At 36.5% G+C, this 15,600-nt stretch overlaps 1 protein-coding gene across 1 annotated transcript in view; it reads left to right on the top strand.

The window, feature by feature from the left end:
* Positions 1 to 15,600, top strand: part of LOC107740553 (activating signal cointegrator 1 complex subunit 3-like) — a 169,846-nt gene that overhangs the window by 41,377 nt on the left and 112,869 nt on the right. Inside the window, exons 6-8 of the mRNA XM_016552999.1 lie at positions 2,339 to 2,540; positions 7,167 to 7,302; positions 8,468 to 8,593. Of these exons, the coding sequence (XP_016408485.1) occupies positions 2,339 to 2,540; positions 7,167 to 7,302; positions 8,468 to 8,593 (464 nt within the window). The remainder of the gene's footprint in view (positions 1 to 2,338; positions 2,541 to 7,166; positions 7,303 to 8,467; positions 8,594 to 15,600) is intronic.

The raw sequence follows: 15,600 nt of genomic DNA, 5'->3' as shown, positions 1-15,600 counted from the left end.
TTTGTTTGGAACTATTTTCGTTGGCAAAATTGAGCAAAAACAAGCAATATTATGTCTAAAATGTAAGTCACTTATTGCTTTACTGAACTTGTATAAAATTATTATTAAATGTGTTCATGCTGATATCTGCAGAAAAACGGAAGAATAACGGAAGAATATATAAGAATATATATATATATATATATATATATAAATAATATAACTGTTGTGAAATAGATGCCATTCGAACATTGCACATCAGTTAAATTACAGTTTAAGTGCAGTTACATCAAGTTCTGCATCATGGCTGAAAAACATGAAATAAACAAATAAAACAAACAAAAATCTAATCAAATTAAAAAAAAAAAAATCAATGAACAAAGCTGTCTATGGTGTAATATATTGTGTAATATAGTTACCAACTTGCTAACAAAGTTTTTTTTTTTAATGAGTCCTACATAGGCCATCATGCCACCCAGCCAAGACTCTCTGCTTGCATTGTATAGAAAAACAAATAAACAAACAAAAAACAAAATCAAAACATTTTGTACCTTCTCCTAAACATCTCCCGTGGTTTTTCACAAAAAAGGTGTATACGTGATTTTTGTTTTTGTGTGAACTGTCCAGTGAGCGGTGCCTATGGAGGGACAGTTTAGCACAGTGTTCAGGTAGAAGGAATGAAGGACGTGTTGTGAAAGGGGGAGCAGATGAGTTTGCCGTGGGTGAGCCTTTTAGAAGAGATAAAGCAGAGATCATTCAAACAATCAGCCCGTGCCCCGATGCAATCATCTCATCTCATCTGCTTTCAAGAGCTATTGGGCTTTTTATTGAGCTGTTGTGAGGCAGTCTGATAGCACTTTAACCCTCTGATAGGGTTAATATTAAACCCTAGCCTTTACTTCGCCGGTGGCACTTAGTCTTACAAGAGCTGAGCTGAAATAGTTTCGTATAGATGAATGGACCAAAAAATACCTTTAGATGCTGAGCTGCTCTCATCAGCAACGAGAGACCAACTTCCACCAAGTCCCACAAGTTAATGATTTCAAGGCTTGACCTGTTGTTTCATTTTATCTAGTCATTTACTGTCAGACTGGATGACGGCATTATTTGTGCGGTCACAGCTGAGTCAGTTTTTATGGCACAATTTTCTGTTTATATTTAGCTTTTCAAGCTTTTTGATGTCACCGACCCCCAAATACAATAATCCTATAGCAAAGGACTTGCTTAAAGCAGCTATATATAATTTCCTGTATAAAGACCCTTTTATAGAGTGAAAAATAAATGTTTTAAATAGTATCCCCAAAAACTTACCTTCTGTTAAGTTCAACAGAATAAAATAACTGATTGAATCTCATGATTTTTGACCTTTCCTGGCCTTTCCTTTCCTGATTTATTTTTATTTATTATTATATTTCATATTAATTATTTTTTATTTTATTTTAATGTATTTGTTTTACTATTTTACTTTATAAATAAATTGATTTTGCTCTATTTTCTAATTGAAAAATGCAGCAATAAGCCACTCGAGTCTGTGCATTACACCATGTCCTGACACCTAACATACGTTTCCAGCAGCAAGCAATTTATTACCATACTGCTGCATGACATGACACATTCACAACCAATGAAAATAAACATGTTTAATATTGTTAGGGGAATATGTGCAACAGAAAGGTTTTATTGTTTATTACTTGTTGCTTTTATGTCATACTTGTTTTAGGTGTTACGTACAGTGAGTTTACCACGAGTTGGGGTGTATTTGTGCATAACGCAAGTTTAAGGTGGCTCTGATGCGGCATCATTTACACAGAAGTACAGAAGCATCAGAAGCATCTTAAACTTTACCATTGTTTAATAATCTTAATAGAAGCAGCATTACACAGACTGTGTAAATGCATCTTTTCATTGTTTCAGATGCAGCTTCTGTTCAAATTTTGCACTGTAAAGACAAGTTTTTGAAAATATAAGTTGCACATTATTAATAGATAGTCCCACCAGATTTTCAGTGACCGTTTATTTATTTTATTTATTTGTTTGTTTATTGTTTGTACTGAATAATGCGGTCCAAATTTACTGATTTTTCAGTAGCTTCTCAAAAATGTCTATAGTATTTGCACATTTTTTCCTATTGTTTTTGCAGTTCAGATCCACCAATAATCATTAGGTAAATTAATGTTAGTGACAATAGGAATAATTTTCTAAAAAAACTGAATATGTAGAAAGACAACAATGCTGCAGTATGCTGTATATTTATTTTTTATACTGTATCACTGTGTATTTTATCTTATATAACTATTACTTTTGTTACTATTATTACTACATTTTTGTCCTGTTGCTATTTTGTTTATGGAAACTATAGGACAGCTTAAAGGGATGAGAGATGAATCCGCCAAGCCCACATACGGCTGCCAGGTGACCATCCAGTCCGAGCAGGAGAAGCACATGATGAAGATTTACAGAAAAGAAGAGAAGAAGGAGAGGAAACGTGAGAAACGAGGAGATGAAGGGGATACCTGTGAAAACGCCTTTCATTTTGACCCCAAGGAGCTGAGACTGCAGAGGTTAGCACCTGTCTCTCTGTCTGTCTCTCAGTTCATTTCAGTTCAATTCAAATAGCTTTACTGGCATGACAAAAATACAATACACACACACACAGATACGTATCTCTGTCTCTGTCTCTTTCTGTCTGTATCTCTGTCTCTGTCTGTCTGTCTGTCTGTCTCTCTCTCCATCTGTCTGTCTGTCTGTCTTTCTCCTTCATTATGTGAACAAGCACCTCTCTACATTTTAGAGTGTGGCCTATTGAAAAGAGGAAGAGAGAGAAAGCTTGATAAAACTGCTATCTGGAGCTCCTGCAGAAGGGATTTTCTCTTAATGTTTAATTTCACAGGATGAAAAAGAGCAATGATCTGTTTAATTAAAAATGCTGCCGTCCAAATGAGGCAGAGCATGAGGAGAGAGATTAGAGATGAGGTGTTAATACCTCACATGTCTCCTCACGCTCTCAGCCTTTCAATCATCCCGCTGCAAGACAACAGCCAAACAAAAATAACTCTGAAAACCCCTGCTTTATATGGGATTCATGAGGAACCCTCGTCGGCCGTACCTGAATCTTCTAAATGTGCCACACAGATGTCTCTTTTGTAAGATTTGAAGCATTTTATTTGGAGTAATAAATCTTTGGATGTAAATTAATTTTGTTGTTACGTTAGTAACTATGAATATATTTGATGATAGTATGCCTTCAGAAAGATAACAGTTTCGTGTGCTCAAGATTTTTGATATTACAAAGTGTTTTCTAGAAAGAGAATTCACTGTTGATATTTCCACAAATATCCACTCTGGAATTATCATTTTATTTGGAAACAAAATCATGTTAACAGATTTGACAATTTAAAATAGTTTCCTACTAACAAAAACACAAAAAGGAAAAAGGAGACATTTACTTGACCCCAAAGAGTTTACTTCCTAAAGTGGACGATGGTTTCATTGTTAACCCTTAAATGCATGAATGTTTTGCCAATCATTATTACATATTCGGGTCTTTAGCGACCCGGACCAATATATCCAGCACGGATGGATCTCTAACTGCTGCAATAGCAAAAAACTCTCTTGATATACTAAGAACAATTACAGAAGAATAAAATAAAGCATTCAATATTTTGATTACTGGCAGCTTATTCACCACATCCAGCATCAAATGACAGTGATATTTATATTTCATTGTGTATAGTAATTGCTCTGCAGTAAAGCCATTCAAATCCGTTAAATTTTTGCTGATGATATTCGTTTGTTTTATGGAGTGCGTGACGTCAACCTCCGGAGCTCTATATACCAAGTTGTCATGAAACTCTAGATGGCGTAACGTAAACTAATGATATTCTCAGCATTAAACGACTTGTCTCAAGCTGATTGGTTTATTTTGCAATCGCAGCCAATGAGCTTGCTGCTTTACATTTAAATGGCTGGTTAGCATTCGCTTGAGCATTGCAGCGCGCTTTCAGTGTTCCTCTGAAACTCAACAGCCAGACAAGTGAACAGTCTTTTCTTCTCATTTCAGTGCATTATTGTGTTCATCAGCTATAAATTTCTAAACTTGCAAACATTTAAGTTACTAATATACAAAAAAGGTTAATGCGTAACAAAAAAGAGGGGTTAATGTAAATGTGGAATGGACCTTTTTCACATTTCCGGGTTTCTCAGCAGCGGATGTCGTCATAGTTGGGTAAACCTGAAGAGCAGTGAGAGCACCACAAATATATTTTTTTGCATTCCCAGTTGCTTAAATGGCAAAAGAGAAACTCCATGACTTTCAATAAAAGGAAAAAAATTGAGAGAGACTGATAACGGCAGTCAGAAGAGAGAACGATGTCAAATCTGTACCATCCCTCCCATAAACGCTGCATTAGAAACACCCTCGCATTAGCGTCAACTGTTTTTTTTGTAATTTGATGCAAAGGTGATATAATACAAAGAATAGTGTTATAAATGTAGATAAAAAAAAAAATACAAACATGAAAAACTTTCGAGGATTTACGATGCTGATGACCGTTAAACGCGTCATCACAGTCTTGTGAATAGGGTCCATATAATTTACCCGCATATACGTGTACTCGTGGCGCACATGCGATGCAGACAGTTCAGAAGGGAGCACTCACTCTTAAAGGGGCCACATCTCTTTTTCCCTCGTTACATTTAGTTCAGTGATAGTGAAGAGTTTATTATAAAAAGTTATGTTTAGTAATAGTTAAAGATAATTAATCATGATTTAGTTTAATATATAAAGATACTAAAAATTAATAAAAGTAAATAATAAAATAAATAAATCAGTTCAAATTCAGTAGCCCATGTGCAATGTAGCCTAATAATAGGACACTCCTTAAACTTGAAATTGACTTATTTGTTTATTCAGCTGGGCTTATATTCTAGTACTCATGCAGTGTAGCAGCAGTATCCATAGAAATTCAGATTGCGTTATTAGCAAATTATTAATTGCAGCATGCATAGCAAATCAAATTTTGTTTGCAAATAATTTTAGTAGGTAGACTTTAGTTGCTGAAATTTCAGTGACTAAGCATGGATATTACGTAAACTCTTCAAACCAAAATAGGCATGATTTGATTGCTTTTTGTTTATTTATAAAGGTGCTTATAGCAATTCTAAGTACATTTGTGCAGCTGTAGCAGCAGTATGCATAGCTATTCAGATAGTGTATAGCGAAATGTAATAGCAGCAGGATGCATAGAAAATTCAGATGCAATGTTAGAAATAATATTATCAGCAGAATGCATAGCTAGTCAAATTATAATTGTTGCTAATAAAGCAGCGGCAGCATAAAGTACTTTAGTTGCAAGTAATTTCAGTGATAGCACATGGATGGTAAGTAACTCTTAAAGTGAAATAGGCATACTGTTTCTTTTGCTTATCTAACGCCTTACAGCAGATTTGTGAACTCTTCAAAGCAAAATAAGCATTATTTGATCACGTTGCTTATTTAATAAAGGGGCTTATAGCAACTCTAAGTACATTTGTGCAGCTGTAGCAGCAGTATGCATAGCATTTCTATACACTAATGTTGCAAATATTAATTTGGTCACAATTAATATAAACAGCAGAAGTATGTACAGTCAAATCAGACGGCAATGTAGCGGATAATATTGCGATCAAACAAAAATCAAACAAAAAACCTTACTGGTGTGCATCTTGAGGCAAAACAATAGCACAGATATATTTTATATATTTTATATATATTTATATATAGTCTGAGACTAGGCTTAGTGTGAAAAAATAAAATAATAAAAAAAAAACGCGCAGAGGACATAATTTCCTCATTTCAGAACACTGCATATAAAGACAATACTAGCTTTATGACTATTTGCTAAAACAACAAGAATAAATTGGAGAAAGAGCAATTGCCAAAAAAGGCCTATATATATATATATATATATATATGTATATGAGTATGTTAATTCAGCAGTGGAGGTCACTTTGATTGGCTGTTCTACTTAGCCAACCATAGCACCAAATGAAAAAAGGAAGTGATGAAAGCAAGTAAACAACTCAACAAGTCGAGACCGTAAACAGAAGGCTCTTCTGGCTTTTGCCGTTTTCCTTTTACAGTGACAAATGCTGACTACTGCCACCTACTGGTATAGAGAGAATTTCCCCTCACATAGGCACAGAACATACTTGCTATTTGGCCATTGGCTGTAGTCTTTGCACTGTGTTCAAGTGCAGCTTTTCGGTGGTCACACTAGATATTAATCATGCTAAATTATTATAATATGGGCAAAATTATAAGACTAAATAATACATGCAAATGATTCAACTAAAATGAACTTGCATTTTAAACCTTTAAAATGGCAAAAAAAAAAAGGCTTTCCTCTAATTTTGGTTTTGAGCCAAGTTGAATGTCTCGATTGATCAAGTCTTTCCACTATTTCAGATTTAGTGGACATGAACACTGAAACATAATAAAAGACTAGCATTCTTTCTTTTTATTTATCTATTTTATTTGAGGTTTGCCATTTCTGCATCTCTGTTACAAACATCTAAATACAATGTAAAACGAATTATTTTTAATTAGTTAATTATTATCTATCAATAAATGCTAAATAAACATAGAATAATTCCAGTGTAAATTGTCTGATTTACTTCTTTACATTTAAAGCTTAAATTATATTTTTATATTTACATAGTAAAATATACTGTATTATAATTGTTATTGTAATAAAATACTGTATCTGCCCATTTATTCTAGCTAAGAACCACCTACTTACACAGGTAGAAACCAATTTTACATTAAACTGAATGGGTTAATCTGAAATCCATGATAGTGCAGTCAGCAGACCGATATAAACCTGGCCAGCCTTAAAAGCAAACCAGTCACATTGAAGCTTACAGTTTTGAGAACACTTTCACAATTTTGTCTCCAGTATGTGTACAGTGTCCCATGGGCACTTTAGGTTTAACATGCCTACAAAAGTGTGTTTTGTAGGGGTTTAGTATGATTTGTAACAGACCTTTCAAGAACAGATGAATATTTTAAACGGCTCAGAACTTGTTATTAGTCATTTTATCAGATGCATCTGCTGTCATATTTTCCTCAGTGTTAGCTGAGACAAAACGGTGCTCTGCATTTGATTTGATGGAAGTCTGTTGATGTGACACTCTGTGTTTGCATTTAGGGAGCAGGCCTTGCTGACGGCACGCCGTTCTCCAGTGTTAGGACGTCACAGAGAGTACGAACGCATCCGTTACCCTCACGTTTATGATTCTTACACCGAAGCCATCAAGACCTCAGCATTCGTCGGAGGAGCCAAGGTAAAATCTCACCCGCTGCTCACACACACGCCACTAATCTGACTCTTATATGTGTAAGGACACAGAGGAAAAATAAATCTCCGCTCTTAAATACAAAATCTCTCCCTAGTGCTTTGTTTACTCAGCATCATGCCAATCTGCTCAATTATATCACATTATCACACACTAGATTACCTAGAGCCTTTGTTTTTAATCCAGTTTTTATGATGTCTTAATTAAAATTCCTGCTGCAGGCCATCTTCCAGCGATTGAAATGAATGAGCCTCATCTTTTTCCTGCGGGTGGGGTGGAACAGGTGGTTTAGAGCCAGGACGATCTAGAGCTTTTTATCACAAAAATGTATAAGCAGCACAACTGTTTTCAACATTAATAATATGAATAATTATAAGACATTTTCTAGAGCTCGTGTGACACTGAAGACTGGAGTAATTATGCTGAAAATTCAGTGTTACATTACAGGAATAAATTAAATTTTAAAAAACATTAAAGCAGAAAACCGTTATTTTAAATGGTATAATTGTATATTTAAATTGTAAAATTCAATAGTATAATAAATTGTATAATAAGAATTTAAATTGTAAATAATTTTATACATTTAATTAGCTGTTTTTACTGTATATATCAATAATAATAATTGAGCACTATTTGAATACTCGCAATGACAAAACAGTTTTTGCTCTGAACAATATGTGACAAAGATGAGTAGCATTGCCAGATATGATGACGTGTGGTGTTGTCAACTGTGATCAACAGCTGAGTATGACACATTCATTAGTTCGGCATATGCTCTCAGTTTGGTGAAAATGAGTTGTAATTATAGGAGCTGGAGGAAATGCAGCGTGCTAAAATTAGATATTTATTCTCCTATTTCTATAAATTATTTTCATTACAGAATGTACAGCAACTGCAGCTCAACCCACTGCATTCCACTACTCAAAGCAAATATACAAAGATGTGCTGCTTGCATTATGACTGCTATTTTACAGCTAAAGCACATTTTGGAAGATTTTCAGTTCATCTCTGCTGTAATAAAGCACACTGCTGGCCGCAGCCCTCAACATTGGTCTTCACTGTTTGGTTGGAGACGTTGCCGTGAGCTAATGCATGGCGAAGGTTTAATTGTATGTGTTTTTGTGTAATTATGTCCTCTCTGCTGTGCCGGCAGATGCTGCTGCCCGAGGGCATCAGAAGAGAGAATAATAAGATGTATGAGGAGGTTGAGATCCCCCCCAATGAGCCTATGCCCATTGGCTTTGAGGAGAAACCTGTGTACATCTCAGAGCTGGACGAGGTCAGTGGTGGCTATTTACAGCTGTTGACATTTATCAATGCTTGTGTTCACACTCAATGAGCTTTTCTCGACTAATCACACTAATTTCTCTTGTTTATATTGACTGATGGCATTATGCCTAAAATCTCCTCCATATGATGTTGGATGCGGCATATAATGGTTTTGCAGCAGTGGTTTATGTTTGTGTTTTGTTCTGTAAAGTGGAGGGCTGTCTTAATTTGTCTTAAGCCAGCTGGCTACATGCAGCTCAAAACGATTTGCACTGATGGAAGATATACGAGTTAAAATGATAAACTGGTACAAATATCACAAGATGGGTACACTGTGGTCATAAAGGGATGGACACGGTCAGCAACAATACTCAGGTAGGCTGTGGGGTTTAAACAAAGCTCAGTTGGTACTAAGGGGCTCAAACTGTGCCAAGAAAATATCCCCCACATACACAGACAAAACCAACTTAAACCCTGCGGCTCGTGATGACACATTGGTGTCCTAAGACACGAAACGATCGGTTTGTGCGAGAAACCGAACAGTATTTATATAATTTTTTTACCTCTAATACACCATTATGTCCAACTGCTATGAGCGTGCGCACGGCATCCGGTGCGTGAGGTGTGTACGCGCTCTGGCGTAGGTTACGCAAGCGCCGGACGTGATCTCTCGCGCGTATACGTCACTCATTGTTTACACAGTGCACAGTCATTGCAGACATGTTCCCTGCCACTGTGAAGATCTAAAGATATTTAGACGTACAGGTCATCACAATGGAAGACGATTTTAATATATCAACAGACCACGTGGATTTTTTTGCCCAACCGTATTTATTTGAACCAGAATACTCAGATCAAGAACTCAGAGAGATGGAGGAAGCATCTGCTGCAGCAGCACGTCTTCAAGCCTCAGAGAGACAGAGATCTCTTCAAAAGTGGTGGTGTTCTTGTAGTAAGTGTTGTGAGATGCCAACAGAAGTGGAGAGCATCTGTTGTCACGAATGGAACATAGCAATGCCACAACTACAAGACGCCAACGAGGACATTGCCGAGGGTGTCCCATCACACACCTGCCTGACTGAAGATCCAGACTATCATTGCAAAAAATGTGTTTATGTATATATATTCTGTTTATGTAGGCTATATACTGTATTCTATATACAGTACCAGTAAAAAGTTTGGACACACGAATGGGAAGTGTGTCCAAACTTTTGACTATACTGTACTATAATATAGCCTACACATAAAGAATATCGGTCGATATATTGGTATCGGTCTTTTATTACTCCCTAATATCGGTATCCGCATCGGCCCCCAAAAAACCCATATCGGTCGGGCTCTAGTCTGAACCGTTGATACAAGGCAGGTGGATCCATGCTTTCATGTTGTTTACGTCAAATTCTGACCCTACCATCCGAATCTTGCAGCAGAACCTTTTTCCAATCTTCTGTTGTCCAATTTTTGTATATTAGTATATTAAGGCCCAATCCCATTTCTACTCCTTAGCCCTTCCCCTTTCCCCTGAAGGGGTAGGGGTGTCTCGATTCACTTTTGGTTGGAGGGGTAGGGGTAGGGGAAGGGCCAGACAGCCCTTCAAACGAAGATTTTTCAGGACCACACTTCAAACGAAGGGGTATGAATTATCCAGCAGCACGTCTTCAAGCCTCAGAGAGACAGAGATCTCTTCAAAAGTGGTGGTGTTCTTGTAGTAAGTGTTGTGAGATGCCAACAGAAGTGGAGAGCATCTGTTGTCACGAATCGAACATAGCAATGCCACAACTACAAGACGCCGACGAGGACATTGCCGAGGGTGTCCCATCACACACCTGCCTGACTGAAGATCCAGACTTTTCTCCGCTGTTGAGCTGCAGCGTTTTGCACGTTGTGTTTAGCTTGCCACTAGGGCTGCACGATAAATATCGCACGATATATATATCCAGTCATAAAAAACGGAATTTACTGTATAACGCGGAATTTCATGGAATTTGAATTATTTTTGATGAATAAATAAAAAACAGGTCAGTATATATATATATATATATATATATGCATGCTGTATATATATATATATAGACTGTCTGTGAATATTAAACTGCAAAACGACTTATTTAAATACAAATGTTCTGCATGTTCATTTGATTACCAGAAAATACACAACACAGAGTTTGTGAAAAAAAATATTATTAATTATTATTATTTATTCATTTTAGATGTTTACATTTGGAAAAGCTGTGCTCTTTTGGTTGGAGGGGTAGGGGTAGGGGAAGGGCCAGACAGCCCTTCAAACGAAGATTTTTCAGGACCACACTTCAAACGAAGGGGTATGAATTATCTCAGCGTAAGCCGGCTACAGCGGCAACATGGCTGCCCGAGCGAACAAAAAGAACCATAAATGTGAGCATTTTTGGCATTAATAAAGGTTTTAATGAAAATTAATCATTTGTTTTATGTTACATTCAATCATGAGTTCATATTTACGGTCATATTATTCAAAGAAATGTTTGCAAAAAATCGCTAAAATTTGCTAACATCATTACTGACTGCACGATAGTGCCACAACATATTTTCATGTCTGATCAGGACGATAACCACCATAGACATTGAGGGGGGGCTAGTCCCCCAATAATTAGAAATCTCTAAACCTTTTTCTCAAATATTGCCAATTCGAGAGAGAAAGAGAGCGAGAGAGAGAGATATGAAAGTTGTGTGTATGCGCATCTGTGCGTCTCTCTTTAAAATGAGTGAGTTTAATTCAAAAACAGCGATTTTATCCTCCGGTTGCTGGAAAATATAATGTAGCGATTCTATATTTAAACTGTTGTTAATAAAAGTTGTGGGGCAGCATTGACAAGTTTCTTTTCTCCTGGATGTGTGAGCTGCGCGTTCTCTGATATGTGTATGTGTGTGTGTGTGTGTGTGCGTGTCAGTAATATAGAATGGTAATTAAAGGCTCTAATGCACACCAGCACAGCAGTATAGGTGTGTGTATTGTAGGAGCTAGACGACGTATGATGACGTGTGACGGCATATTAGTGGTGTCCCAATTCTTAGGGGAATATTTTCACCCCTACCCCTTGACACTCTGTTTCAAGGGACAATGGAAAGGGGTAGGCGGGGGGATAGGGGAAGGGGTATAAAATATAATTGGGATTGGGCCTAAATCTTGCTTACTTATTTGCCATCATAGGAATAATTACATTTTAAAACTTTTTTTTTGTTTATAATTTCACAATATTACAGTTTTTACTGTATTTTTGATCAAATAAATCCAGCCTTGGTGAGAATAAGTGACTTCTTTCCAAAAAAAAAAAAAATATATATATATATATATATATATAAATCATTTGTCTGACCTTTTGAATGCTAGTGTTTGTATTATCAACCAAAATTTGGGAATATTGTGTTATACATTTTTGCTCATATTGCTCACCCCTAGACTATCCCTATCTCAGGATAATATCCCATTTATTCCACAATTCAATAAATATTGACATTTCCATCTGTTTCTCGTACAGTGCTATTGTATGACTTCAGAGGACCTGGAAAAATAACATGGACGTTAAATGGGCATTTTAAAACAATTTTATAGCACTTTTTGAGTCTCAATAGAATGAATTACAGTTCATTTTATGGAAAAGAGCAGTCTGAACACTTTCCTCCTTTAGCCTACAATACACCTCCAGTTATGACCACCAGTGACATTCATCCATGACTCACTAGCCAACTCGATGAAAAAAAACCTAAAATGGAAAACATGTCTTTCTGCTTCTCCTGGATATTAGCAGAATTCATGTTTGGTGGAAACAGATATTTTTGTCACAACTGCCATATTCAGACCACATGCGACTCGACCATGCTTGCAGCACTTGGGTATCAGATGTTTTTCAGTGACTTTATACCAAAGTAACAGTACTTTTGACATCCTCACTAATGACATGATGACCATCCAAACCTGATTGGCTTGTAAAAACCTCTCCTCACTAACAGGAGTCCAGAGCAAAGAGGCCTACAAAGACCCAATTTAGCAAATAGGGTAGGCTTGATTTTGACAGCAAAGTGCACAACAACCTCTTTACTGTGGGTCTCCTTTAATTACAGTCATCAGTGTGTCAATCATAATGACAGCCGTGTGGTCATGCCTGAGCTACAAGGTATGTTCAGATTCACAAGATCGACAAGGGTGAAGTCTTCAGTTTAAACTGATTGATTGGTCATGCCTGCTGGGTTGTTTTGTGTCTTCTTTATTGTCATGTGAGGCTCAGCTGTTAATGGGTTTTAATTCATCTGTCAGTTTTTAATACACTTTTTTCCCACTAATAATGTTAGTCAAGGGAGATTGAACCAAATACAGACAGAATTGTGCTTTTTTCATTACTTGCTTTCACCTTCTCTCTAACTTTTACATTTAAATGGGTTGTTTTTGCTACTGTACCTTTAAGATGTTTATAGAGTATGTAAATAGCCCCTGTTATGATTGGCTAACCTCAAAATACGGGTATAGTTCTTGTTTCCAAGTCCACTAAACGGTCTGCAGGTGTGTGTGTGTGTGTGTGTGTGAACGACATACACTCCATAGGAAGAGCAGATGTCGCTAGAAGCTGCCACTGGTGTCAAGCATAATAACTGCTCTGAAGGAGCGTTTAAAAGCAAGAGGGGTCAAACTACTGCCCTAATGGAGACAAAAATTCACTTGACTTGCCCGCTGTCACCCACTTGAAGAAACCCAAGCAGCGGTTGAAAAATGAAAGCAGAAGAAATGTCCCATCTCCGTTGTTATCACGGCACAAGATCTCAGATCATCGCTCATTTCATGTGTCTCTAACGCAGAGGACGTGATCTGGAATCGGCTTGAACTCGTCCCGTGGCACTGAGGGATTGTGTTTGTGTGTTTCGGTTAAAGAAAAGCCAGCAGAAGATCTGTCTCTCCTCGGTAAGAGGGTAAATATAAGAATGGACAGCACAGATTTATTTTCTGGCCCCCGTGGGGCTCATTTCCAGCGTTGTGTTTCCTCCCTTTCAGGAAACCATTAATTAAAGCTCCAAGATTCACGGCGTAATCAATGATGCACCTTTTGTCCTAAATTTGGCTATGTATTCTTTTTGCCTTTTTTTTATCTTTTGTTTGTTTTTTATTCTTTAAGAGACTACAGAACTATACATCACAGGTAAAGTAAACATCAAGCACAGAACAAGTACGGTTTCACACGGGTTTCATCATAATCGCCTTGTCTTTTAGGTTTGTTTTAGTGGCACTCATGTCTGCAGCATGAACGGATCACTCTTCGCGTCTGGAGCGAGCGACAGAGATTGATATGAGCGGTGTGAATTAGTGGGAGTGGAGAAGTGCCTCTATTCATTAACTAGAGCCTCCGCAACTCAGAAACAAAGTGCTTCCCTTTTATAAAACATCGGCGCGAAACGGCTAATACATCTTTATGTGCTATTAAGAGTCTTTTGAGCGGTAGGCCTGGAAGCGTGTCTGTTTTTTTTTTTTAAGTGCTGCACGATTGTCATTTATTGAAAGCCATAATTTGCAACAGGGACACGGCCGCTCAATGTGCCTTTAATAGCTGTGTGAAACATTAAAGTGTGGAATTTATTAGGAAGCCTTTTATCTAATGAATCTCAAGCACTGCTGTTTGCTGTACTCGCACGGTAAAAGCCTTTCTAATTTCTGTGAAGAAATATACGAGAGCTGCCTCCGCAATGAGTGAAAATCAAAACACATCCGCGCTTCTGTTCATCAGCACAGTCATGTGAAAATCAAGTGATGAACATGCAGAGTGTTGTTTCATAGCGATGACATGTAATGCTGTTATTGGTGGAAGTGATACAAATGTTTGTTTACCGTGGCTTGTAATGTTGCTTATAGCAATGCTGTTAGTTTCACCTTTAGATTGTTCAGCAAAATTTTTTTTTTTTTTTTTTTTTTTTTAAATGAGTCTGTCTGTAGGTAAAATATTTAAATTTTAAACGTATTTAAACTTAAAATAATTAAACTTAGTCAAATTATTATACAAAATTATTTATAAAATAAATTCAGTTTAAATTGAAATTGAACTTTAATGAAAATTGAACATTACTATTATTTAATGAAAGAAAATAAATTAATGTTTTTAAAATAAATTATTATTATTATTGTTTTGTTTTTTTCCACTTTCCCACTGCAGTTTTCTGGTGGTCTTCTCATTAAGTTTTCAAAAATTGAGAATCTAGATTGGTTCAGTTCTACAATTAACTTTGTTAAATTAATTAATTCTCCCTATGAGAAGTGCTGCTTTATGGCACTTAAACATTTCTGAAGAAGCGTTTGACAGAAATGCAGCTCATCTCTATGGACAGGTGGTGCAATGCCAAACAACAAAAAAAAAACATCCATTAAGAAAGATCTCTGTATAAAATGAAATGTGTTCATCATTATGCAATAATTTTTTGTTTGTTTGTTTATTTATTTTAGATTTTTTTTTTGAAGTCTTAAATTGAGCAGGATATATTAAAATTTAACGCATTGCTTCAGCAGACAGGTATCATGATACTAAGTGGGGCAGAGTGTGCCTGTGCTCTCCTGAGCTCTACAGCACCACACAACTTTCCAGTGTAAATCTGTGTTGAAAAATGGAACTCTAATTGAGAGCCATTGAGGCAGATTTGAGGCTGCCCTGCTTATTTTCGCGTTACCTTACGTAAACCTTGCTCTAGACCGAGACGATAACAGTCCACTTCAGCTATGTGTATATTAGGGGCCTTTACACAACACCATTTTCAACTAAAAATAGAAAACCATTTGGCTGTTCATTTACACAACAGGGTTTGAAATCAAGTATGTAGCAAATTGACTTTTTTTAAAAACGGAACTTGTTCTGGCTCTCTGAAATCCTTATCGATTCCAAATGCATTGAAGCAGTTGTTCACACTTTCTAACCCTGTGATTGAAATCTGGAGATTCACAGCTTTAGATGATATACCATTAGTTTCTAAACATCTAAAATGTGAAATTTGATTAATGTGTTAAACTTA

Source organism: Sinocyclocheilus rhinocerous, unplaced genomic scaffold (genome assembly GCF_001515625.1).
Source record: "Sinocyclocheilus rhinocerous isolate Xijiao unplaced genomic scaffold, SAMN03320098_v1.1 scaffold1939, whole genome shotgun sequence".
In the NCBI taxonomy this organism is placed as follows: domain Eukaryota; kingdom Metazoa; phylum Chordata; class Actinopteri; order Cypriniformes; family Cyprinidae; genus Sinocyclocheilus; species Sinocyclocheilus rhinocerous.
Note: the sequence above shows the minus strand (reverse complement) of the source record. Positions and strands in the feature narration are given on the sequence as shown.